The sequence below is a fragment of the Macaca mulatta genome, chromosome 4 (genome assembly GCF_049350105.2).
Source record: "Macaca mulatta isolate MMU2019108-1 chromosome 4, T2T-MMU8v2.0, whole genome shotgun sequence".
NCBI classification, from domain to species: domain Eukaryota; kingdom Metazoa; phylum Chordata; class Mammalia; order Primates; family Cercopithecidae; genus Macaca; species Macaca mulatta.
Window position 1 is genome coordinate 82,215,340 of NC_133409.1, and position 25,232 is coordinate 82,240,571.

The 25,232-nt window shown below is 34.8% G+C and overlaps 1 protein-coding gene across 1 annotated transcript; it reads left to right on the top strand.

Annotated features, from left to right (window-relative positions):
- The first annotated feature begins 19,885 nt into the window (after positions 1-19,885).
- Positions 19,886-20,466, top strand: LOC698417 (large ribosomal subunit protein eL8). The gene has a single exon (XM_015137001.3). It carries the CDS (start codon positions 19,886-19,888, stop codon positions 20,429-20,431), a length of 546 nt encoding a protein of 181 aa, XP_014992487.3. The 3' UTR covers positions 20,432-20,466.
- Positions 20,467-25,232: the final 4,766 nt, after the last annotated feature.

The window sequence follows — 25,232 nt, forward strand, 5'->3', positions numbered from 1 at the left end:
CAGAGTGTTGTTGCCCGAAAAGGAATAAGTTGAGAACAAATTAATATAAGTAGAGAGTTTATTCGGGCCAAGCTTGAGGATGGCAACTCAGGAGCATAGATTTAAGTTGCCCTAAATATCCATTTTGATTAACAGCAGTTACAAGTGGATTTTGAAAGGAGAAGAAGAGGCAGTCGCTGAGTTATTTAAATATAATTTACATTAAAATAGCATAAGCTGTTGATTGGCTGTACATTGTTTTTTGTATCACACATTCCAGGAACATGAAGATAATAGGTTAGGCATCTGGTTTGAAACAAAATGCCTTTAAACAATTACCCCCAGGCATGAGTTGCTGGGGGGAGAAAATGACTGAAGTCCCATACCACAGTTCTCGCTGGGCCTGATAAATTTTGCTTACCTCATATAATTCAGACTGTTTCCAGCTATTTTTCTTTTCTCAGTATATAGGCTATTTCTGGGGAAACACCTTGTTCAGAATTGTGGAAAGTTTAAGGAATGCAACTCAGACTGCTTGGGGAAGTGCCTTTTAAATGCTAGCATGAGATTAGAGACCCAAGAAGGCAACTGGAGTTCAGGGCAGAGCAATCAAACTGAAGAACAGGAATACTAATTAAAACAAAATAAAATAGAGAAGCAAAGTCAGGTAGCATCAGTTATTTCTCCAATTCCTGGAAGTATTGTTTAAAGACATGTCTTTGGCTACCATTCCTTTATAATGAGGGTTTCTAAGGTAGAATGAATAGAAAGCAAAATCCAGAACTTCCTTTTGCTCCCAATTAAGTAAACGCAGTGCAGTAACACATGTCTGGAGCAAACACAGAAATAACACCCATCATCAAAGACTTGAGGGATGAAGCAGTGGTGATCTTATCACATTCCCATTTTACTAATTTTTTTTATAAGTCATATCAACCTAAAAAAAATTAAAATAATCAGAATCCAGTTTTGAAGAATTTATTCAAACAAAAAGCTGAGAATAGCTATCCAGGAAATCTGGACTCCTGAGAAATGGTGTTAGTGCTCCAAAGTTAAAAGTTAAAGTCCTGCTTATATAGGTAGAAAATGAAGAAATTTAGTAGAATTATAGCATTTTCTAGACAAGACTGTTTTATGAGTAACAGTTTAATTAGTTAATTTGTATTCTTTTTCACACAGCTTGTTTTCATTTCCATTCCAACTAAAAAGTATATTTAACATCCCATCCCAGGCAATTAAAGTCATGAAGTCTTTGTGTGAGATAGGAAGGAGGGAAGTTAATCTATAAAGAATGTCAACAGTTAAAAGGAAAGAGACTTCCTCTGTCACATTTTAGTCATGTATAACATTCTACAAAACAATGTAGGTAAGGAAAAAGGCTAATCTGTAATCAGAGAAACAAAGGTTACAGCTGCCTATGTTATAGCTTCCTGTTTATGTGACTCAGCTCCCACAATAACACTTCCTTAATGCTCCAAATATTTTAAAGTTCCATTAGATTCTGAATAACTTATTTTCATTTTCAAAAGACAAATAGGTCCTAGAAAATGACAAGGCATTTTTCATTAATCCAACACTACATTAAGCATCAATATGCAAATAACAGTTTTCTGGGATATAGCAGTAAAAAAGCAAAGACATATTAAAAGCTGATATTATAAAAATAAGTAATTTGTAGAGAAGGTAATAAGTGCTATGAAATAAATGAGAATTAGATGGGCTAGGGATTGGAGGCTGGGGATTGGAGGGGCAGAGGAAAGGATTGGTTTACAATTTTTTAAATAGTTGATAGATCACAAAATGGTGTTGTAAAGGTTTCTTTTATAATATAAAATTGATATAAAATCCTATTAGAATATTTAGAATACACAGGAAAAAGGACTAAAAATAATATTACCTTTTGTTCAGATACCCAAAGGCAAAAATCTCATGTTCTTCTTTTATTTTCTCTCCCTCGTTTTTTTGGTTTTATTTTGGAAGAGACAATGTATATTATAATTTCCACACATTATCTAAAAATATATTTTACCCTACTTTCAACATTACAGATTGATTTTTATTTTTTCTCTTATCAAACAAAAATAAAACAAAGCAAATTATAATAATATAATAACCAAAACATTTTATTTAAAATCTACTCTATTTTCTCCAACAGTATACACTTACAGTTTTAGTCCTCAGAGGTAATCATTATCAGCTTCTTATATTTCTGTCTCAATGTGTTTTCTGCTGCTGTAACACAATACTGAAATTGGGTAGTTTATAATGAGGATACATTTATATTTCCACAGTTCTGGAGGTTGTGAAGTCCAAGAGTAAGGTGTGGGCATCTGCTGAGCCTTCTTGGCATATCATCATATGAAGAAACACAAAAATAAAAAAGGCAAAAAAGGGCAAAACTTGCTAGTTTGTAATGGTTCTAATCCTACGCATAGGGTCAGGGTTTTCATGGCTTTATCACTTCCCAAAGTCCCACCTCCTAACACTGCCACAGCATCAATCAAATTTTAACATGAGTTTTGGAGGGGGTAATTATTCAAACTATAGTAAAATCCTTCCAGAATATTTTGTTCATGCTCAACCATATATTAGTATATTGTATATTTTAAAAAATTTTATATTTATAAAATGTATAAAATAATGTATATTCATAGAAAAATAAGTAATTTATATATTTCTATTTCCTCCTTCACTCACTCCCTAGTAACCAGTATTCCACTCTCTGATTTTATGAATTTGACTATTTTTAGATTCTTTACAAAAGTGAGATTATGCAATATTTGTCCTATGTTCTATAGATGCATTCAATATTTCCCTCTTTTTTTTAAGTCTGAACATTATTTTATTTTGTGTATATATAACACATTCTCTTTATCCACTTATCCACTAATAAACATTTAAGTTGTTTCTATATCTTGGCTATTGTAAATAATGCTACAGTGAATATAGGATGGAAGATATCTTTTTGAGATATCTTCAATTCCTTTGGATAGGTACTCAGAATTGGGATTACTGGTAATTCTATTTTTAATTTTTTGAGGAACCTGCATACTGCTTTTCACAGTGACTACTAATATACCAATTTACATTTCCAGCAACAGTGTACAAGGTTTCTCTCTCTTCTTCACATCCTCAACAACAGCTTTTATCTTATTTTTTGATAATAGCTGTTCTAACAGGTGTGAGGTGATATTTTATTGTGGTTTTGATTTGCATCTCCCTGACGATTAGGGATTTCTATCATTATCTCACAGAACGTGCAGGTTTGTTACATAGGTATACAACGTGCCATGGTGGTTTGTTGCACCCATTGTTCTGTCATCTACATTAGGCATTTCTCCTAATGCTATCCCTCCCCTAGCCCCCCACCTCCCAACAGGCCCTGGTGTGTGATGTTCCCCTCCCTGTATCCATGTGTTCTCATTGTTCAGCTCCCACTTATGAGTGAGAATATGAAGTATTTGGTTTTCTGTTCCTATATTAGCTTGCTGAGAATGATGATTTCCAGTTCCATCCCTGTCCCTGCAAAGGGTGTGAACTCATTTTTTATGGCTGCATAGTATTCCATGGTGTATATCTGTCACATTTTCTTTATCCAATCTATCATTGAAATGCATTTGGATTGGCTCCAAGTCTTTGCTATTGAGAACAGTGCCACAATAAACATATATGTGCATGTGTCTTTACAGTAGAATGATTTATAATCCTCTGGGTATATACCCAGTAATGAGATTGCTGGGTCAAATAGTATTCTAGGTCTAGATCCTTGAGGAATCACCACAATGTCTTCCACAATGGTTGAACTAATTTACACTCCCAAAAACAGTGTAAAAGCATCCCTATTTCTCCACATCCTCTCCAGCGTCTGTTGTTTCCTGACTTTTTAATGATCGCCATTCTAACTGGCATGAAATGGTATCTCACTGTAGCTTAGATTTGCATTTCTCCAATGATCAGTGATGATGAACTTCTTTTCATGTTTGTATAAATGTCTTCTTTTGAGAATTGTCTGATCATATCCTTCGCCCACTTTTTGATGTGGTTGTTTGTTTTAATCTTGTAAATTTGTTTTTGTAAATTTGTTTATGTTCTTTGTATATTCTGGATATTAGCCCTTTGCCAGATGGATAGATGGCAAAAATTTTCTCCGTTCTGTAGGTTGCCTGATCCTTCTGATGATAGTTTCTTTTGCTGTGCTGAAGCTCTTTAGTTTAATTAGATCCCGTTTGTCAATTTTGACTTTTGTTGCCATTGCTTTTGGTCTTTTAGCCAAGAAGTCTTTGCCGAGGCCTAAGTACTGAATAGTATTGCCTAGGTTTTCTTCTAGGGTGTTTATGGTATTAGGTCTTACATTTAAGTCTTTAATCCATCTTGAGTTAATTTTTGTGTAAGGTGTAAGGAAGGGATCCAGTTTCAGCTTTCTGCATATGGTTAACTAGTTTTCCCAATTATTAAATAGGGAATCCTTTCCCTATTGCTTGTTTTTGTCAGGTTTGTCAAAGATCAGATGGTTGTAGATGTGTTGCATTGTTTCTGAGGCCTCTGTTCTGTTCTATTGGTCTATATGTCTGTTTTGGTACCACTACCATGCTGTTTTGGTTACTTTAGCCTTTTAGTATAGTTTGAAGTCAGGTAGCGTGCTGCTTCCAGTTTTGTTCTTTTTGCTTTGGATTGTCTTGGAGATGCAGGGCTTTTTTTTTTTTTTTTTGGTTCCATATGAAAATTAAAGTAGTTTTTTCCAATCATTTGAAGAAAGTCAGTGGTAGCTTGATGGGGATAGCATGGAATCTATAAATAATTTTGAGCAGTATGGCCATTTTCATGGTATTGATTGTTCTTATCCATGAGCATGAAATGTTTTTCCATTTGTTTGTGTCCTCTCTTATTTCCTTGAACAGTGGTTTGTAGTTCTCCTTGAAGAGGTCCTTCACACCCCTTATAAATTGTATTCCTAGGTATTTTAATCTCTTTGTAGCAGTTGTGAATGGGAGTTCACTCATGATGTGGCTCTCTGTCTGTTATTGGTGTATAGGAATGCTTTTGATTTTTACACATTGATTTTGTATCCTGAGACTTTGCTGAAGTTGTTTATCAGCTTGAGATTTTGGGCTGAGACAATGGGGTTTTCTAAATGTAAAATCGTGTCATCTGCAAACACAGACAATGTGACCTCCTCTTTTCCTAATTGAATACCCTTTACTTTTTTCTCTTGCCTGATTGCTCTGGCCAGAACTTCCAATACTATGTTCAATAAGAGTGGTGAGAGAGGACATCCTTATCATGTGCCGGTTTTCAAAGGGAATGCTTCCAGTTTTTGCCCATTCAGTATGATATTGTCTGTGGGTTTGTCATGAATATCTCTTATTATTTTGAGATACATTCCATCAATACCTAGTTTATTGAGAGTTTTTAGCATGAAGGGGTGTTGAATTTTGTTGAAGGCCTTTTCTGCATCTATTGAGATAATCATGTGGTTTTTGTCATTGGTTCTGTTTATATGATGGATTCTGTTTATTGATTTGCATATGTTGAACCAGTCTTGCCTCCCCAGGATGAAGCTGACTTGATTGTGGTGGATAAGCTTTTCGATGTGCTGCTGGATTCAGTTTTCCAGTATTTCATTGAGGATTTTTGCATCAAGGTTTATCAGGGATAGTGGCCTGAAATTTTCTTTTTTTGTTGTTTCTGCCAGGTTTTGGCATTAGGATGGTGCTGGCCTCATAAAATGAGTTAGGGAGGAATCTCTCTTTTTCTATTGTTTGGAATAGTTTCAGAAGGAATGGTACCAGCTCCTCTTTGTAATTCTGGTAGAATTCGACTGTGATTCCCTCTCTCCTGGACTTTCTTTGGTTGGTAGGCTATTAGTTGCTGCCTCAATCTCAGAACTTGTTATTGGTCTATTCAGGGATTCAGCTTCTTCCTGGTTTAGTCTTGGGAGGGTGTGTGTGTCCAGGAACTTATCCATTTCTTCTAGATTTTCTAGTTTATTTGTGTAGAGGTGTTTATAGTATTCTCTGATGGTAGTTTGTATTTCTGTGGGATTGGTGATGATATCCTCTTCATCATTTTTTATTGCATCTATTTGATTCTTTTCTCTTTTCTTCATTATTAGTCTTGCTAGTGGTCAATTTTGTTGATCTTTTAAAAAAACCAGCTCCTGGATTCGTTGTTTTTTTTTTTTTTTTTTTTTTAAGGGTGTGTTGTGTCTCTGTCTCCTTCAGTTCTGCTCTGATCTTAGTTATTTCTTGCCTTCTGCTAGCTTTTGAATTTGTTTGCCCTTGCTTCTCTATATCTTTTAAATGTGATGTTAGGGTGTTGATTTGAGATCTTTCCTGCTTTCTATTGTGGGCTTTTAGTGCTATAAATTTCCCTTCACACACTGCTTTAAAAGTGTCCTGGAGATTCTGGTACATTGTGTCTTTGTTCTCATTGATTTCAAAGAACATCTTTATTTCTGCCTTCATTTCATTATTTACCCAGCAGTCATTCAGGAGCAGGTGTTTTCATTTCCATGTAGTCGTGCGGTATTGAATGTGTTTCTTAATCCTGAGTTCTAATTTGATTGCACTGTGATCTGAGAGACTGTTATGATTTCTGTTCTTTTGCATTTGCTGAAGAGTGCTTCACTTCCAATTATGTGCTCAATTTTAGAATAAATGCAATGTGGTGCTGAGAAGAATGTATATTCTGTTGATTTGGAGTGGAGAGTTCTGTAGATGTCTGTAGAGTTCTGTAAAGGTCTGCTTGGTCCAGAGCTGAGTTCAAGTCCTGGATATCCTTGTTAATTTTCTGTCTCATTGATATGTCTAATATTGACAATTAAAGTCTCCCACTATTATTGTGTGGGAGTCTACATCTCTTTGTTGGTCTCCAAGAACTTGCTTTATGAATCTGGGTGTTCCTGTATTCGGGGAATATATATTTAGGACAGTTAGCTCTTCTAGTTTCACTGATCCCTTTACCATTATGTAATGCCCTTCTCTCTCTCTTTTGATCTTTGTTTGTTTAAAGTCTGTTTTCTTAGAGACAAGGAATGTAACTCCTGCTTTTTTTTTTTTTCCCCATTTGCTTGGTAAATATTTCTCCATCCCTTTATTTTGAGCCTATGTGTGTCTTTGCACATGAGATGCATCTGAAGACAGCACACCAATTGGTCTTTACTCTTTATCCAATTTGCCACTCTGTGTCTTTTTATTGGGGCATTTAGCCCATTTATATTTAAGGTTAATATTGTTATGTGTGAATTTGATCCTGCCATTATGATGCTAGCTGGTAATTTTGCCCATTAGTTGATGCAGTTTCTTCATAGCATCGATGGTCTTTACAATTTGGCATGTTTTTGCAGTGGTTGGTACTGGTTGATCCTTTCTATGTTTAGTGTTTCCTTCAGGAGCTCTTGTAAGGCAGGCCTGGTGGTGACAAAATCTCTCAGCATTTGCTTGTCTGTAAAGCATTTGCTTGTCTCCATCACTTATGAAGTTTAGTTAGGCTGGATATGAAATTGTAGGTTGAAAATTCTTTTCTTTAAGAATGTTAAGAATGTTGAATATTGGCCCCCACTCTCCTCTGGCTTGTAGGCTTTCTACTGAGAGAACTTGCTGTTAGTCTGATGGGCATCCCTTTGTGGGTAACCGGACCTTTCTCTCTGGCTGGCCTTAATACTTTTTCCTTCATTTCAACATTGGTGAATCTGACAATTATGTGTCTTGGGGTTGCTCTTCTCGAGGAGTATCTTTGTGGTGTTCTCTGTATTTCCTGAAGTTGAATGTTGGCCTGTCTTGCTAGGTTGGGGAAGTTCTCCTGGATGATATCCTGCAGAGTGTTTTCCAACTTGGTTCCATTCTCCCTGTCGTTTTCAGGTACATCAATCAAACATAGATTTGGTCTTTACACGTAGTCCCATAGTTCTTGGAGGCTTTGTTTGTTTCTTTTCACTCTTTTTTCTATAATCTTGTCTTCTCGCTTTATTTCACTGAGTTGCTCTTCAACCTCTGATATCCTTTCTTCAACTTAATCAATTAGGCTATTGATACTTGTGTATATTTCACAAAGTTCTCGTGCTGTTTTTCATCTCCATCAGGTCATTTGCATTCCTCTCTTAACCGGATATTCTAGTTAGCAATTCGTCTAACCTTTTTTTCAAAGTTCCTACCTTCTTTGCATTGGGTTCGAACATGCTCCTTTAGCTCAGAGGAGTTTTTTATTACCCACCTTCTGAAGCCTACTAATGTCAATTTGTCAACCTCATTTTCTGCCCAGTTTTGTTCCCTTGTTGGCAAGGGGTTGTGATCATTTGGAGGAGAAGAGGCATTCTGGTTTTTGGAATTTTCAGTCTTTCCGGGCTTTTTTTTTCTCATCTTCGTGGCTTTATCTACCCTTGGTGTTTGATGTTGGTGACCTTCGGATGGGATTTCTGTGTGGGTGTCCTTTTCATTGATGTTGATGCCATTCCTTTCTGTTTGTTAGTTTTCCTTCTAGCAGTCAGGTCCCTCAGCTGCAGGTCTGCTGGAGTTTGCTGGAGGTCCACTCCAAACCCTGTTTGCCTGGGTATCACTGGTGGAGGGTACAGAACAGCAAAGAATGCTGCCTGTTCCTTCATCTGGAATCTTCATCCCAGAGGGGCACCTGCCAGATACCAACTAGAGCTCTCCTGAATGAGGTTTCTCCTGTAGGAGTATGGCCCCTACTTTGAGGTGTCTCTCAGTCAGGATACATGGGAGTTAGTGACCCACTTGAAGAGGCAGTCTATCCCTTATCAGAGTTTGAACACTGTGCTGGGAGATCCACTGCTCTCTTCCGCCTGTCGTGGCCTCCCAAAGTGCTGGGATTACAGGCATAAGCAAACATGCCCGGCCTTTTTATTTACAAATTTTAAAAACAATTAGCTATTTTTCTTGAATCCTCCAACATTGACCAATTGGTTGATGTTGATTTTAGAATTATTATGACTAAAACTGTTAAACATTTTTAATGTATTTGATCCATGACACTTACTCTTTTTTGATGCTCCAATAGTACTATGATCAGTGGGAGCCTCTTCAAGTTGATTTCTTGAACTTTTGACGTTACTCTAGAAGTTCTTTTTGGCTTCCCTGCTATCTGATATAACAACATTTTTTTCATGTTTATCTGGTACATATCATGATGCCAATCTAAAATCAACCATTTCTCTAAGGAACCCTGATTTCATATAATGTTGTTTCTGGAGGCCACAACCTGAGAACTAGGGTGATTATTGTTCCTTTTTAATGTTTTCCAAAGCCTTCTCAACGTACAAAGCTAACACTTCTAACATTTAAAATAAATATTGTTGAAATATATATGCAAAATGTACAAATCATAAGAGTTATAGCTTAGTGAATTTAAACAAATTGATTATGACTATGTGACTAGCACATATATCAAGAAGCCAAACGCCATTAGCAACACAGAAGTCCTAGTTGGGTAATTGCCAGTCAGAAACTTCTCCACAAAGAGAAGCAATACCTGAGTCATAACATCATAGATTTGCATTTTGTGTATAAAATTAGAATTTTGTTCATCACTGAATTTTAGTAGCAACTGGATTTAAGTAGCTAGTGGTTTACACAGCTACTGTTCTGATTTCCAAATATAAAATTTATTCTTTATTCACACTGAAAAACACCTCTGCCCAATGGAAGACAATGCAAATTCCTATCATGTCCCTGTATCCAGGTGAAGTCCAGGATCTCTGCGGAATACTGAAAGAGAAGGCAATCTTCAGATATAGATGTTTCTCTTCATATGTAGCAACTTGGAAACTATGATTGCAGGGATATTTAGGAGGGAGTGGGATATGTGAGTCTGAAGATAAAATGATGGTGCAGAGCCAGGATATGGCACTATAAATCCAAGCCTAAAGAGCAATTATAATGTCTATGTCATTTTTTATTTTGTTTCTCTTTACTATTATTATTATTATTTGAGATGGAGTCTTTGTCTCTTGCCCAGGCTGGAGTGCAGTGGCACAATCTTGGCTCACTGCAACCTCAGCCTCCTGGGTTCAAGTGATTCTCCTGCCTCAGCCTCCCAAGTAGCTGGGATTACAGGCACCTGCCACCACACCTGGCTAATGTTTGTATTTTTAGTAGAGGCCAGGTTTCATCATTATGGCCAGGCTGGTCTCAAACTCCTGACCTCAGGTGATCCACCCACCTGAGACTCCCAAACTGCTGGGATTACAAGTGTGAGCCACTACACCTGGCTGATGATTTCCTCAAGTTATGTTTTAAGATCTATTAATTTTTTATTGAAAAACATTTATTTTAAAATTTTTGTAATATAGTTGTTTCATAGATTCATAAAAATGATAAATAATTTTAGTTTATAAACATTAAATAGCTATCTGTCTATATATAATATATAATATATAAATAATACTATATATAATATTTATAAATATATGATAATATTTATAATACATATTATTTATATATTTATATATTACATATAAATATTATATATGTATAATTATATAGATATATATGTAAAAATATAATATATAATCATATAGGTATTATATATATGTAATTTAATTATTTATGATGCACCCTCTAGTAACCAAAGTTCTGTTTGGATGGTAAATAATACATCCGAGGTCTTTACCGTTAACAACTGGGAAGATGAATGTATCTTCTACTTGTAATGTGAAGACGGTGGTGGGCAAACTGCAGAGGAAAGACCAGGTTATTGATGATGGACTTGCTAATTTTGAAATGCATATTAAAATTCATGGAGTGATATTCAACTGGCAGTTGCATTTATGAATGTGGAATTTAAGAAAGAGGGAAATCTGATGAGAAATATAAATCTAGGAGTCATCAGCAAATAGATAGTAATCAATATCATGAGATTAGATGCAGTCACCAAAGAATGAAATGTACGTAAAGAAAAAATGGTGATCAAGGACTGAGTCATGGTACATTACAACATTAAGATAGGGGAGAGAAAAATTACAAAGGAGGGTCGGGAGGAACAATTAATGAGGTAGAACTGCACTTATCACATTTATTGAAAGCCAGGTGAAGAAAATTTTTCAACAGACAGGAAGTAGTAGATTCTGTAAAATGATTTTGATATACTAAATGAAAAGTATTTGGAACCAACCATTTGATGTAGCACACAGAGTTCTAAATAGTATTTATACTTAAATAGTAGGGTAAATGATTGTTATAAATTTGGAGAAAATGAGGGGAAAGGCCAAAGGGAGATGTAAAGGGGAACAAAAAATAGGGACATCTACCAGGGTATGTAAGAAAAGATAAATCATTTTTTAACATGAAAAAACAATTTTACTTTTTTATGAGAGAGAGAGTTGTATATAGAGCAAATAAAAAATAAAATAAAGAAATTATGAGTTACAGGGATAATGTTTTATGAGTAGACAAAAGCAAGTAAGAGTTAATTTAAAAGTACAAAGATTAAGATGTGAACAGACATCTCACCAAAGAAGATATATACATGGCAATTAAGCATATAAAAAGATGTTCAACATATATCATTCCAGAATTGAAAATTAAAACAAGATACCATGACACAACTATTAGAAATACTAAAATCCAAAACGTTAACAACATCAAATGCAGGTTAGTATATAAAGCATCAGGAACATTAATTATTTGCTGGCGGGAACAGCCACTTTGAATGACAGCCTGGTGGTTTCTACAAAGCTTAGCATAGGTTTGATATGAGATCTAGGAATCTTGCTCCTAGATATTTACCCAAGTGAAGTGAAAACTTATGTGAACACAAAAACTTACACATGAATGTTTATAGCAGTTTGACTCATAATTGCCAATAGTTGGAAGCAACTAAGACATTATGTATGATACCGTCATGCACATACAGAATATTATGCATTTGTTTACATCAGAACTGTACAACTCAAAAAGTGAACTCTAATTTAAACTATAGGCTTTAAAAACAATGTGTCAATATTGTTTCATCAAGTGTAATAAATAAATGTACCACACTAATTCGAGATGTTAGCAAGAATTGTGAGGAGGTGAATAGTGGGTATATGAGAACTCTGTAATGTCTGACCATTTTTTTTCTGTAAATCAAAATCTGTTCTAAAAAATTACAGCCTATTAAAAACAAAGCTATAATGAACATATAATTTTATTTTTAAAGCGGAAGAATTATATTGTCACATGAGCAGAAATCATTTATAATAGATGGCAGATCAGCACATTTGAGTATAGATTCTGATAGATGAGGAGATAAAGGGATGGATAATGGTGGAAATTGTTTTGATTGCTTCAAAATTTTCAGTAAAGAAAGAAAAAACATCTGAATCTCAGAATAAGGATATTTAAGTGTCAGAACTTTGAGATAAGAAAAGAATATGTAAAATAATCTCTTAACCAAGTGGAAAAGTCAATGCATTGGGGAATTATGGTATAATTGCAATGCAATTAAGGGCTCGGTTGTTTTCTGTGGTTTTTGTTTCAAACCAAGACCAGTCAATATGGTTTTGTATGATGTTTTTTCCTCCAGATATACCCAGATGTGTGGTACATGTGTAGAATAGACAGGCATTGAATTTTACAGAGTTGTGGTTCTGCAAAGCCAATATGATACAATATGAGGAGGCAAGAGAGGAGAAAGTGCATGAAAGAAAGAAATTTTAAGAAATTGACATTCATCAATTATTTTTGATAAGACTGCCATAACAAAATGACAGAGACTGAGTGGTTTAAACCACAGAATATTTTCTTTTCTCATATTTCTGGAGGCTGTAAATCCAAGACCAAGGTGTCACGTGTTTGGCATCTCCTGAGGCCTCTCTTCGTGACTTGCAGGTAGCCACCCTCTGTTGTGTTCTAACATAGCTTTTCCTTGTGCACATGCATCCCTGGTGTCTCTTGTGTGTCCAAATTTCCTTTTACGTGGACACAAGTCAAACAGAATTAATTTAATCAGACTGCCTTTTTAAAAGCCTTATCTCCAAATGCAGTCACATTCTGAAGTTCTGGGGGTGAGGGCTTCAGCATATGAATTGGAAGGGAGGCACAATTTAGCCCATAACACTCGCCATTTTGAGCCCCCAAAAGTCTCACATACAAAATGCATTCACTCCTATCCCAGTAGTTCAAAAATCTTAAGCAATTCCAGCACTCATTTTAAGTTCCAAAAATCTAATTTAAATCAACGGTGGATAAGACTCAAGTTATGATTCATCCTGAGGCAAAATTCTTCTCCAGGTATGGATCTGTGAAACTGAACAAGTTTTCTGCTTTCAAACTACAATGGTGGGACAGACATAGAAGTGACATTCTCATTTCAAAAGCGAAAGATTGGAAAGAAGAAATAAGTCCTATGTCCTAAGCAAGTTCAAATCCTAGCAGGGCAAATTCCATTGGATTTTAAGCTTTGAGAATAATCCTCTTTAGCCCAACACTCTGTCCTTTAAGCCTGCCAGGGTGGCAACCCCATGCCTGCAGCCCAGGACAAGAGTAGCCTGAGTCACGGAAACTAAGAAGGGGTCAGCCTCACTCCCTTGAGCCACTGCTCTCCAAGTCAAGGGTAGAATTACCTCTGGGGTTAATCCTTCTCATTTCTTACAGGATAAGGCATGTTCACAGCCAGATAGCTCTATTTTCTCATCCTGTAGGATCCCAGAAGTCTGATACTCTTGCTACATTTTGTCCCTTTTGGTCTCTTTTTGTCCTGGCAAGTATTTATGCTTGTATAACCCAACTCTTTTCCTGGGTTCTGCTGAAGTGGCTGAACAGATCCATGAGTCACATCTGTAATCTACTGAGTGATTGATTGTACACTTATACCCTTGGTGTTCTCTCCAGAACAAACTTTATCATTTTTTGAAATATGGGTAGGCTGTGAATTTTTCAAATGTTTGAGTTCCTATTGCTTAACAATTTCTTGATTACTTCTTTGAAAGTCCTTTCTCCAAATACAATCAAATTCTGAAGTACTGGGGATTTGGACTTCAACATATAAATTTAGGAGTTGACAAAGTTCAGCTGATAAGACCATACAATTTTAATTTGTTAAAAATGGGGGAAAGGGCATCAAATAGAAAAAGATCCATGGATTGGAGTCATCTAATGTCAAAGGATTTTTCTGAGTTATAGAAGAAGTGCACTGTTCTTTGGTGCTCAGAATTTGGAAGACTTGGAAATTAGACTATGAAGTGTTTTCAGTTTTCAGTTCTTGATAACATCACGGTATAAGATATTTCTATGAGCAACTGAGACAGAGAGAAAAATGAGTTCAGTAGGGGAAAGAAGTGCAAAGGCATGAGAAGTCAGCGCCTTTGGAAAGACTATATATTTTGAAATAACAAAAAAATTTAAGAGGAATCATATAGAATATAGTATGTGAGCAGGTGATAAAATCATTGAGAAATAAGAACTAACGTACTAAGGATATATAAAAATAAAATTGCCATCATATGTGTGTATATATATATGACCAATAATAAAAGGTGTTTAATGATCTAACTTGATGTCATGAGATTCAAAACTGGGAGCTTTAGGGATAAAAGGAGAGTTGTATGACAGTATCAGCAAGAATTAAGGAGGACACATACCATACCTATAGACGGGGGAGGTCTGAGATTTGTGGGTCCCTGCAGAGAAATCAGAGTCCTGAGGGAAAAATTAAATTTTCTTTAGAACAAGAAGGTATAGAAAATATTTAGGGAAGAGTTTGATGATGATGATGTATGAATACTTTGCAGAGTTTTAGGAGTTGGGGAAGGAAAATAATGGTATTAAATAGGATTCTACTTGACATGTTTCAGAAGTTGAAGAGTGGTTGAAGGATTTTAGGAATTGAGAAAGGGTTATTAAATAAGAATGTAAATAGCCATATAAACATTAGTTTGCAGAAGATGACGGATGACTTGGGATTCTGGGCCTTCCAGTGATAACTAACATAAGTGGGGTCATGGGCCTAATTAGCCTCATTAGATTCAAGGCTGATTGTTGTGCTGGGAGTTGTTGTAGTAGATAGAAGGAATGATTTCTAACACCCCCCCTAACTATTTATTGATAGAGGCAGAAGTGACTTGAAACAAAAGTTTTAATCCTCCTGCTTAGATCTGATAATGGAGGTAAAAGTTCTAGGCGAAGCTTATCTTAGTCCTGGTATAGGCTTCGTATTGTTTAATTGGTAATTTCAATTTCAACTGCTGTTCTAGATCAGTTTAACTAAATTATCTGATTTTATGGTTCAATTTTAGTCTGCATATAAGCTAATTATTTTACCCTGATAAAAGACATCATGACTAATAGATGCATTGAGAGGTATAACACGAGATTCAAATCTGGAGAAATTTAAAGATATACTGACAGGCTCTGCATAGCACATCTTAGGTGCTTTAAACGCCTTGATAAAAATCATATGGAGGACACATCAATATACTTTATATCCACTACCTCTCTGAGATAGGTGTGCCTTTTTTGTAGATTTTCCTTGGATGTTTGAATGCAAAATATGAGATGTTTGGGACTTTTCTGGTACTTTTTTGGGATATTTCTGGGACTTTTCAAACTAACCTTAAACTCTGCCAGTTTCAAGCTGGGCCCTTGGCAAGCCAAAGGTCAACAGTTGTTCAGACTGCATTACAAGCATCCATGTCTTTTGATTCTTTTAGTTAAATATGTTCAATTTTTGCTGTAAGTATGCATTTCAGGTCAGGATGCATTAAAATCTTGAGACACACTTTGATGGGAGAAACACAAAAGGAACTCCTAGGTTTTGGGACACATGATCAAGTTCTCTTTCACTAAATAATGATTTTCTTTTTGGTAAAAATGTGTAGTTTGCTTTGGGTTGCTGTACAAATTGAATGTCTAATCATAAAACAGCAAATGATCATGAACTCTAAGGTAGCTATCGTATAATGGGTGTAATATAGGAATAGGATATTTACTACTTGCTTACTCATATTTGAAAAATGCTCTATTCTCAAATGAAAGTTATATTAACATGACTATCTGGCAGCACCTCTCTCTATCAGACTGGGAATTATCAGATGCTAAAATGTACCTTTGAAATTATTATGTGTTGATTTATTTTCTATCTTTCACACTAGAAAGGAAACTTTATAGAGATCAACAACTTTGTTTTGTTCTTTGCCATATCACCAACAACTCAAAACATATTTAGACTATGGTAATACATTTAAAAATATATATATTGTGAAGAACTCAATGAGAGAGACTTGCCTAACACCAATGTTCTGGATCTAGACAGCCTGTATCCTAAATATCTCTTCAGCTTCTTTTGCAAATCTCTCCTACGAATCCCTTATTGCTGTTTAATTACACATGTGTTTGGCAATAGTTTTAACAGTCATTCTGTCTTATAATCCACTAATGATATTAATGAGAGGGTAATCTGGAAGAGAATAATAAAAGAAAGGGTAAATATCTATTTTGTAGAGGAAATATTTCTAACATTCTCTAATAATCAAATAAGGAGAACTAGATTCATTATAAGAGTCTATGTAAATATCTTTACATTCCTGTCATCATTATACAACACTAATGGTTTCATCTAAAATTTTGAATATAGCATTTTATAGTACCATTAATACCCAGTTTTAAAAATTTTACCCTTTATGAAATTACTTCAGGTTGCAATTACATGGCTTGTGTTGAATAATTAATTAATCAGTTGCTTTTAAATCCGCATCATATTATTTGACTTTACAACCTCTCACAATGATGAGTCCATTACCTACCATGAAAAAAATATTTTCTCTCGGTCTAATTTTGCGTTTACTGAAGTTTACCCTAACCATTCATTATTGTACTGTAGCGTACTATAAGAACAAACAGAAGATCAATTTTCTTTTTCTTTTTCTTTTGAGACAGAGTTTCACTCTTGTCACCCAGGCTGGAGTGCAGTGGCACAATGTTGGCTCATTGCAACCTCCGCCTCCTGGGTTCGAGTGATTCTCCTGCCTCAGCCTCCCATATAACTGGGATTACAGGTACCCACCACCATGCCCAGCTAATTTTTGTATTTTTACTAGAGGCCAGATTTTATCATGTTGGCCAGGCTGGTCTCAAACTCCTGACTTCATGTGATCCACCTGCCTTGGCCTCCCAGAGTGCTGGGATTACAGTCATAAACCATTGTGCCAACCCAATTTTCATATCTTCTGCTTTTTTAAAGACCTTTCCATTTTTTAAATCACATAATCAAAAAGACCTATACACCATTTTTAATACAGAAAAAATATACTGTGATACTCCATGATATAATATTTAAACAGCTCCCAAAGTTCCCTTTCACCGTATTCTGAAGTACAGATCTTATTGCTCTTTCTGAGGTCTGGTGAATTTTTCAACCATTGAGTGTCTTCCTTGGGCATCCATGTCCATCTAACAATACACGAAGTCAAGTAGAGTTTGTAAGGGGGCTTGTGACATGGCTTATATTTTGCTGGGGTTTCTCTCACCACACTCAGAATAAATTAGGATAATAAAATTAATAATGATATCAAATAGCTTTAATTGTGAGCCTCCACATGTACCAGATATGGTGCTTTACCATTTATATTTATAATTTTATTATGATACCTATTATAGAATAGGTACTAATATTGCCTCATAGCTTAGGTGAGTGCAGGAGCCTATAATCACATAGTTGACAAGTCAAAGAACTAGTATTACAACTCAGGGGTGACCTTGTGCCCAGTATTACACCAATCTTTTATAACCAGGAGAAAAGCTAGATGTCCAAGGATGTATTACTCATGTAATTAAATCTCATTTTTATTTATGACCCTTGAAAATATCAATAAAATAATAAATGTTACCTATTTAATAAAAGGAAATCTGTGTCTAGATAATACAAGTGTTAAGCACATGATAGTAGTAAAGCTATTGTTGATTTTTGTTTAATAAATGGCTCACTATGTCATTTATGCATATCACAGACTGCAAATTTGCATCCATGATTGAGTCTTGGTAAATTACTGTAAATCAATCTTCACAAATGTAAAGTACAGATTTGATCATTACTGTCATGTTTAATCACAGACTACAGTGCATTTTTAAGAGTGCATGAAAAATGTAGTGCACAACTTAGGGTCTTTTGTACCAGTGTTGGGTATGTTTCAAATCTCCACTTACTGCTCTAGGGTAATGGTTAGTATTTCCCAGGACCTGGTTTCCTGACTTGATTTTCAACATTCCTACAGGTATGAGAATTCTTTGAACAATGAGACATAATACAATACTCAGAGCCTTCATTGATTACACTGAAAAAAGAACATTGCACAATTTTTTAAGAGCAAAAAAAACTGGACTGATTAATTTTATATTTTTTATTTCTGTCATACTAGGTCATCTTCAAAAAATGTAGTTCTTTTTCCTACTTACCTGCTTCCTCATTTCTACCGAACAGGAAAACATTCCTAGAGAAGAATCGCATAAATATACAGATGATCAGATCTGTATTTGGGTGAGATTCTTTCTTTCTCTAGTTAACTTTTATCTCACATTTTTAAGTGCATCCCCACTTTCCCTGGGTACTATGAAACTACCACATTCAATCATTAAATAATGTTTTCTTATTTTTTTGTTTTTTTTAGTAGAATAGTTTCACTACTCCCTTGCCTTAACCAAATTTGGGCTCTTCTGTGTGGGCACTGCTTCCCTTGGGCTGTGTAGTGTATTGGCACCATATAATAAAAGCTTGGATGCAAATAGATGGTTTTCAGACTTACTCCCACTGTTGATTTCAAGCTATTCTGCTTCCATCCGTTGCTTTCTTATTTACCAATCACCACACTTCTTGATTACCATCCACCTACTGACCATTTCCTTGGGCTCTGAAGACTTTAATAAGTGGTTCCTCTTTTTACATGTGAATGCCAACTATTAGTCCAAGAAACATAATGCTAAAATGAACTTGCTTCCACCTAAAACTGATAATTTCTTGATACTTCCAATGTTATCTTTATATTTTATTAGACTTAAATAAGCATGCCCCCCACACAGTCCTTATGATGAGGACAAATGCAGATGATGTTTACCCGATAAATTTGTTATAAAGAGAGCTATTAGAAAAACAAAAACCAAAAAACAAAACAAAACAACAACAACAAAAAAAACAAATTGAGGAAAAACCCCTCAGATATCTGGCTTGAGCTGAGAGAATAAGAAAGAGGAGATAGATTTTTTAAAATCCTCTTATCAGCAGTTACCATAAATTATTTTTTAATTTTAGGGTTCAAAACAATTGTTATGTATCTGAATGATTAATGCTTTCTATTTTACCAACACAATTCCTTGGGTATGTATGTATCTTATCAACTGAAATTCTCTACTCCTGAAATCTTAGACTTTAATATTCTACCTGACACTTAACATCGTATCTTTTGATTATTTTATTCATTGACTTTCAGTTCACCGTATTTTCAAAGACATTTTGACTTTCATTTTCTTTAGCTTGTTTTAATCACTTGCTCTCTGAGTGCTCATGGGCTGATTACTTAATCTGTGTGCTTCAGTTAACTCTGTAAAATGTTAGATAATGGTATCAACTTTATCTTTTTGCTATAAAGATTCAACAAGAACAATAAAAACATTTCCTAGCACACAGTAATTATCAAATGATTCTTACTTATTCACATTCATCATACTATTCATATCATCATTTTATTATTATGTTGTCTGTTCTCCAAATTAGTCCTTTCCTCACTTTTCCTTTCTTTATTCACCAAATTCTCCAATGATTTCATATTCTCTTTCTGCATGTTCAACTATCATGCTCATTTTGCCTTTTCCTGGACCCACATAGGAAATTGCTACTAATAAATCAATCCCATTAATATAATTACTTGTTCTGTTCCCATACCTACACTTCTAAGAGATGCCGAAGAATAAACTACACAACGAAAATGCTAGAGTCGTTAGCAGCTACTCAGCTGCTTAAGCTGGCCCACAAGTACAGACCAGAGACAAAGCAAGAGAAGAAGCAGAGGCTGTTGGCCCGGGCCGAGAAGAAAGCTGCTGGCAAAGGGGATGTCCCCACTAAGAGACCACCTGTCCTTCGAGCAGGAGTTAACACCATCATCACCTTGGTGGAGAACAAGAAGGCTCAGCTGGTGGTGATTGCACATGACGTGGATCCCATCGAGCTGGTTGTCTTCTTGCCTGCCCTGTGTCGTAAAATGGGGGTCCCTTACTGCATTATCAAGGGGAAGGCCAGACTGGGCCGTCTAGTCCACAGGAAGACCTGCACCACTGTCACCTTCACACAGGTGAACTTGGAAGACAAAGGCGCTTTGGCTAAGCTGGTGGAAGCTATCAGGACCAATTACAACGACAGATACGATGAGATCCGCCGTCACTGGGGCGGCAATGTCCTGGGTCCCAAGTCTGTGGCTCGTATCGCCAAACTCGAAAAGGCAAAGGCTAAAGAACTTGCCACTAACCTGGGTTAAATGTACACTGTTGAGTTTTCTGTACATAAAAATAATTAAAATACAAATTTTCCTTCAAAAAAAAAAAAAAGAAAAGAAATTCATGATTTCCAATATCTGCTGTTAGTTCAACACCACTTGGCAATTCGATTACAGGTCACGAATCAGTCTTCATTAGGCCCTTTGGTGGTGACTACAGACTTTCACTATGCTCTCAAGTCTTTTGTATATCATTTTATCCACATTATCCACAGTATATAAAATGAAAACAGACACCAACTTCCTAAATTTCATATACCTCTCATTTACGAATTCATCTACCCTTGAACTCATGGATATTTTCTATGTTCCTTGAGATGGACAAAAGTTGCCTCTCTGAAGTCTAAGTCATTTCCCTGGTTTTATTTTATCCCAGACTCTTTTAATCTCTTCTTGGAAACTACTTTGTAACTCATGTTTGTTTCTTTGCATTGAAATACACAGGCTCCAATGTATTTCCATTAAGACAAAAAGAGAGAGAAAAAAAAAAACCTTAAATATTTTTCCTTCAATTTCCTACTCTTTCCTGTTATAGTCAAACTATTAGCAAGAAAAGTCTGTGGTCACTGTCCTGATTTTCTCAGGATATGTCTACACCGTAGTCGTCAGCAGTTTGTTTTCCACTTATTCTATTTACCTTTCCACTAAATCTATTTTGGTAAAATTAGTTTATTGGAACATTATTTATAATGGTGACTAACCTGTGATAAATGTCATGTAGTGTCTCCCTACCTCTCTCTTTATTCATCTGTCATGTGTTTTGACCTCCAAATTCAAATTTATTTTGAGAAACAAAATAAACATTTTTAGAGCAAAAATGCATGGTGCTATGTTCTCCATTCTGTCTCTTTTCACTGCATGGCAGAAACTTAGGGATAACCAGGGATGGTATCATGTTTTCATCTAAATTGAACATGGCTGATGAAGCTTTCTAATGCCGCCTTCGGAAGGTGTTTTTGGTTTTGTTTTAGATTATGGCAGTAATTTCAAAAATTATGGATATTGGGAGAACCTTATTCAGTGTAGTAGTCTTTGGCTTATTAATTGCATGGCATTATATAACCTTCTAATATAATATAGTGGCTGTCTGTCTGTTCTAATCCCAAGGCTCTAGGGGTTCTGCAGAGCCTTGTTAATGGCTGCTGTGGCTGGGAGGGACCTCATAGACCTCACAGACCTCAGAAGCAGCATCTTCAACCAGGGCTGTTTCATCATAACATATATCCCAATTACATATTTTAATCAATTTTGAATCTATTTAAATCTCATTGAAGGGCTTAAATTTTCAAATTTAAAAGTTGTAAGACATATACCTGACATATACATTAGAGCAATAATCAGTTTTACTTACAAAGTTATAAGACAGGTAATATTATTACCTTCATTCTATAGAGAAAAAAAAAGCATAGCTTTCAGGTATAAATGCTAAAGATGACTCAGTTGGTCATAGCTAGAACTGAACTCAGATCAATCTAATTTCAAATAATTTGTTTCTATGATACCGAAATAAAATATGTTTTTTCTAACACAGTGCGTGCCTGGCAATAGTAACAATAGGGGCCTACACAATTTCTGTTATCTAGTAAATCCTCAATTATAATATGATTCTTTCTTATATTTACAAAATGGTTTAAATATTACAAAGTTCTTATAAAGTCCTGGTTTTAGTTGAAGCCCAATGCACTTCTGTAATGTACACAGACTAGATAATAACATTCTCGTTTTTCAGATAAGAATACAGATACTTGTATAAATAAATGGACTTGAACATAATTAGCAAGTGGCACAATTATTTGACTTTTTGCATTTTCCCCACAAAATCAGAGTGATTTATGGGAAACATTTATTTTGTTTTGTTATTTTTGAGACAGGATCTCACTTCATCACCCAGGCTAGAGTGCAGTGATGTGATCAGAGCTCACTGCAGCCTCGACCCCTATCCCCGGCTCAAGCGATCCTCTCACCTCAGCCTCTCTAGTGGCTGGGACTACAAGCACATTACACTACACCTGGCTAGCTTTTGCAATTTTTGTAGAGTTGAGTTTTCGTCATGTTGCCCAAGCTGGTCTCAAACTCCTGGGCTCAAGTGATTCTTCTGCCTCAGCCTTCCAGAGTGCTAGGATTACAGGTGTGAGCACTGTACCTGGCCAAACAACAATTTTATATTTCACTCATAGATGAGAATAAGAAGGGCAATGTTATAAAATAGTTCAAAACATTCTTACATAATACTACTTGATAGTATCAATTATAACCCATCTTTTCATTTTTCCTTTAGCTTTAAACAAAATTTTATTTAAAACAGTTTTTTTAATCTTGAAGTTCTGACACTTAAATATCCTTATTCTGAGATTAAGGTGTTTATTCTTTCTTTACCGAAAATTTTGAAGCAATCAAAATGATTTTCACTATTATCCACCCCTTTATTGCCTCGTCTATTAGAATCTATACTCAAATGTGCTGATTTCACATCTATTATAAATGATTTCTGCTCATGTCACAATATAATTCTTCCACTTAAAAAATAAATTTATATGTTCATTATAGCTTGGTTTTTAATAGGCTTTAATTTTTTAGAACAGATTTTGATTTACAGAAAAAAATGTGCAGAAATTACAGAGTTCTCCCATATCCACTATTCACCTCCTCACAATTCTTGCTAACATCTCGAATTAGTGTGGTACATTTATTACACTTGATGAAACAATATTGATACATTGTTTTTAAATCCCATAGTTGAAATGAGAGTTCAGTTTTTGATTTGTACAGTTCTGAGTGTAAACACATGCATAATATTCTGTATGTGCATTACAGTACCATACATAATGTCTTAGTTGCTTCCAACTATTGGCAATTATGAGTCAAACTGCTATAAACATTCATGTGTAAGTTTTTGTGTTCACATAAGTTTTCACTTCACTTGGGTAAATATCTAGGAGCAAGATTCCTAGACCTTGTATTAAGCCAAAAATGAACTCAGATAAATTAAATAGAATTCTCACTGAAATATCCATTGTTTGGATAAGTAATGAGCACGTCAGACCAAAATCGAGAAAATTAAATATTTTTGAAAAACTGTTTTATTGCTGTCTCTAAATGGAAGATTTATATATATTGCTGTCTCTAAAATGGAAGATTAATTCTTTTAAAAAAATGAAGATTAGTTCTTAAAAAAAAAGTTGAAACAAACACTGATTTTCTGTGGGAATCTAATTGCTGAAGCTACCCTTTTAATATTTATGGCTATAAATGCTTTAGATAGCTGTTTCTTACATGACCCATCGTATTGTAATCCAGTGTGAACGAACATTCCGGTCCAGAGGGTTTGTACAAAAAAGTAAAGGCTGAGAAACACACCACCCACCAGTAGACAAATGTCAAAACAAAATAGCTAGAGCTGTTTGCATCCTCCTCGTCTGTCACTCCAGACAGTGAGAGTGGTGTCTTTATAATGCAAATAAATAAATAAATAAATGCAAGAAAAGAAAAGAAAAAGAAAAAAAGAAGAAAACAGTTTGCCATATATTCGTTTTTGAAAATCATGAAGCACAAAGGTGGAGATGGAGAATATGCATCGCAAATAGCAGTGATTCATATACTACAACAATATTGTCTTTTTAAATCAAATATCAACATATTGTGACTTCTAATATTGATGGCTTTCCTATGTACTTTAATATTATTATTTAAATTATCTTTAAATTGAAGTGTGTGAGTGTTCTCTGTACATTTGTGAGGTTAGATTACTAGGACTTTTAACTTTGAGACATAAGAATAATCAGATAATTAATTAATAAATGTTCCCTTCCAACTGCAAGAAAGACAGTATGCTAGTAGAAGAATGAATAATCGGTTAAATGAGTTAACAACATCCAAGTTCAGATGTTTCAATTTTCACTCTTGAATTAAGTTAACGCAAGTTTCTAAAACCAAAGAATTTAAACACACACACACACAAACACACACACACACACACACACACACACACACACCCCAAGTAAATATAACGTAGTATTTTGAGATGAAAATATTGAAAGCCTAAAAATTCAAATCCCTTTATTCTGAGAAAGGAATTCAACATTACCGTAACTTAGTTTTCTCACCTATAACATGGAAAAACAAGTATAGTTGTTTTATAAATTAATTATTGCCACACTCTTAAATACAGTGTGAATTATTTACCAATAGTATTACTATAAGATATTCTAATTTTGTTGTTGAATTCTGTTGCTATTACTTTTAAAACTTTCATTTCTGTTTGTATGTGTTTCATACCATCACATATTGTGCTACATACCTACACAAGAGAAAAAAAGTTTGCATTCAACACAATTGTATTTATTTACATTTTCTACTTTACACTTGATACATTGCATTAAAATATTCTTTGTTTTCTTTCTCTAAGATTCACTGTGAACAGAGAAATATGTATTATTATTTTTTATTTTCAACTTATTTTTAAGGCTGCTGTAAGTATTGCCTGCATATTATTTAAAATACATATAAAGTTCCTGGAATAATAAGTTTTGATCATGCTTCACTTTTGCTGTGAAAAAGACCCCACTAATATACCACTTTACCTGTGAATTTATGTGTGTAAATACATTACATGTATAAATATATACATGTTACTACTGAAGTAAAGCATAGAAAATATGCAAATAAAGCTATTTATAGATGAATTATTTGTATAAATATATGATTTTAGAAATGTCATCACAAAATGTAAAGTAAAATTAAAACGATGAAAATTTAATGAACTTTTGAAAATTATTATTTTGTA

Bases quoted from the DNA above. Each gene is read 5' to 3' on its own strand.
- LOC698417 (XM_015137001.3), top strand. From the start codon at position 19,886: ATGCTAGAGTCGTTAGCAGCTACTCAGCTGCTTAAGCTGGCCCACAAG.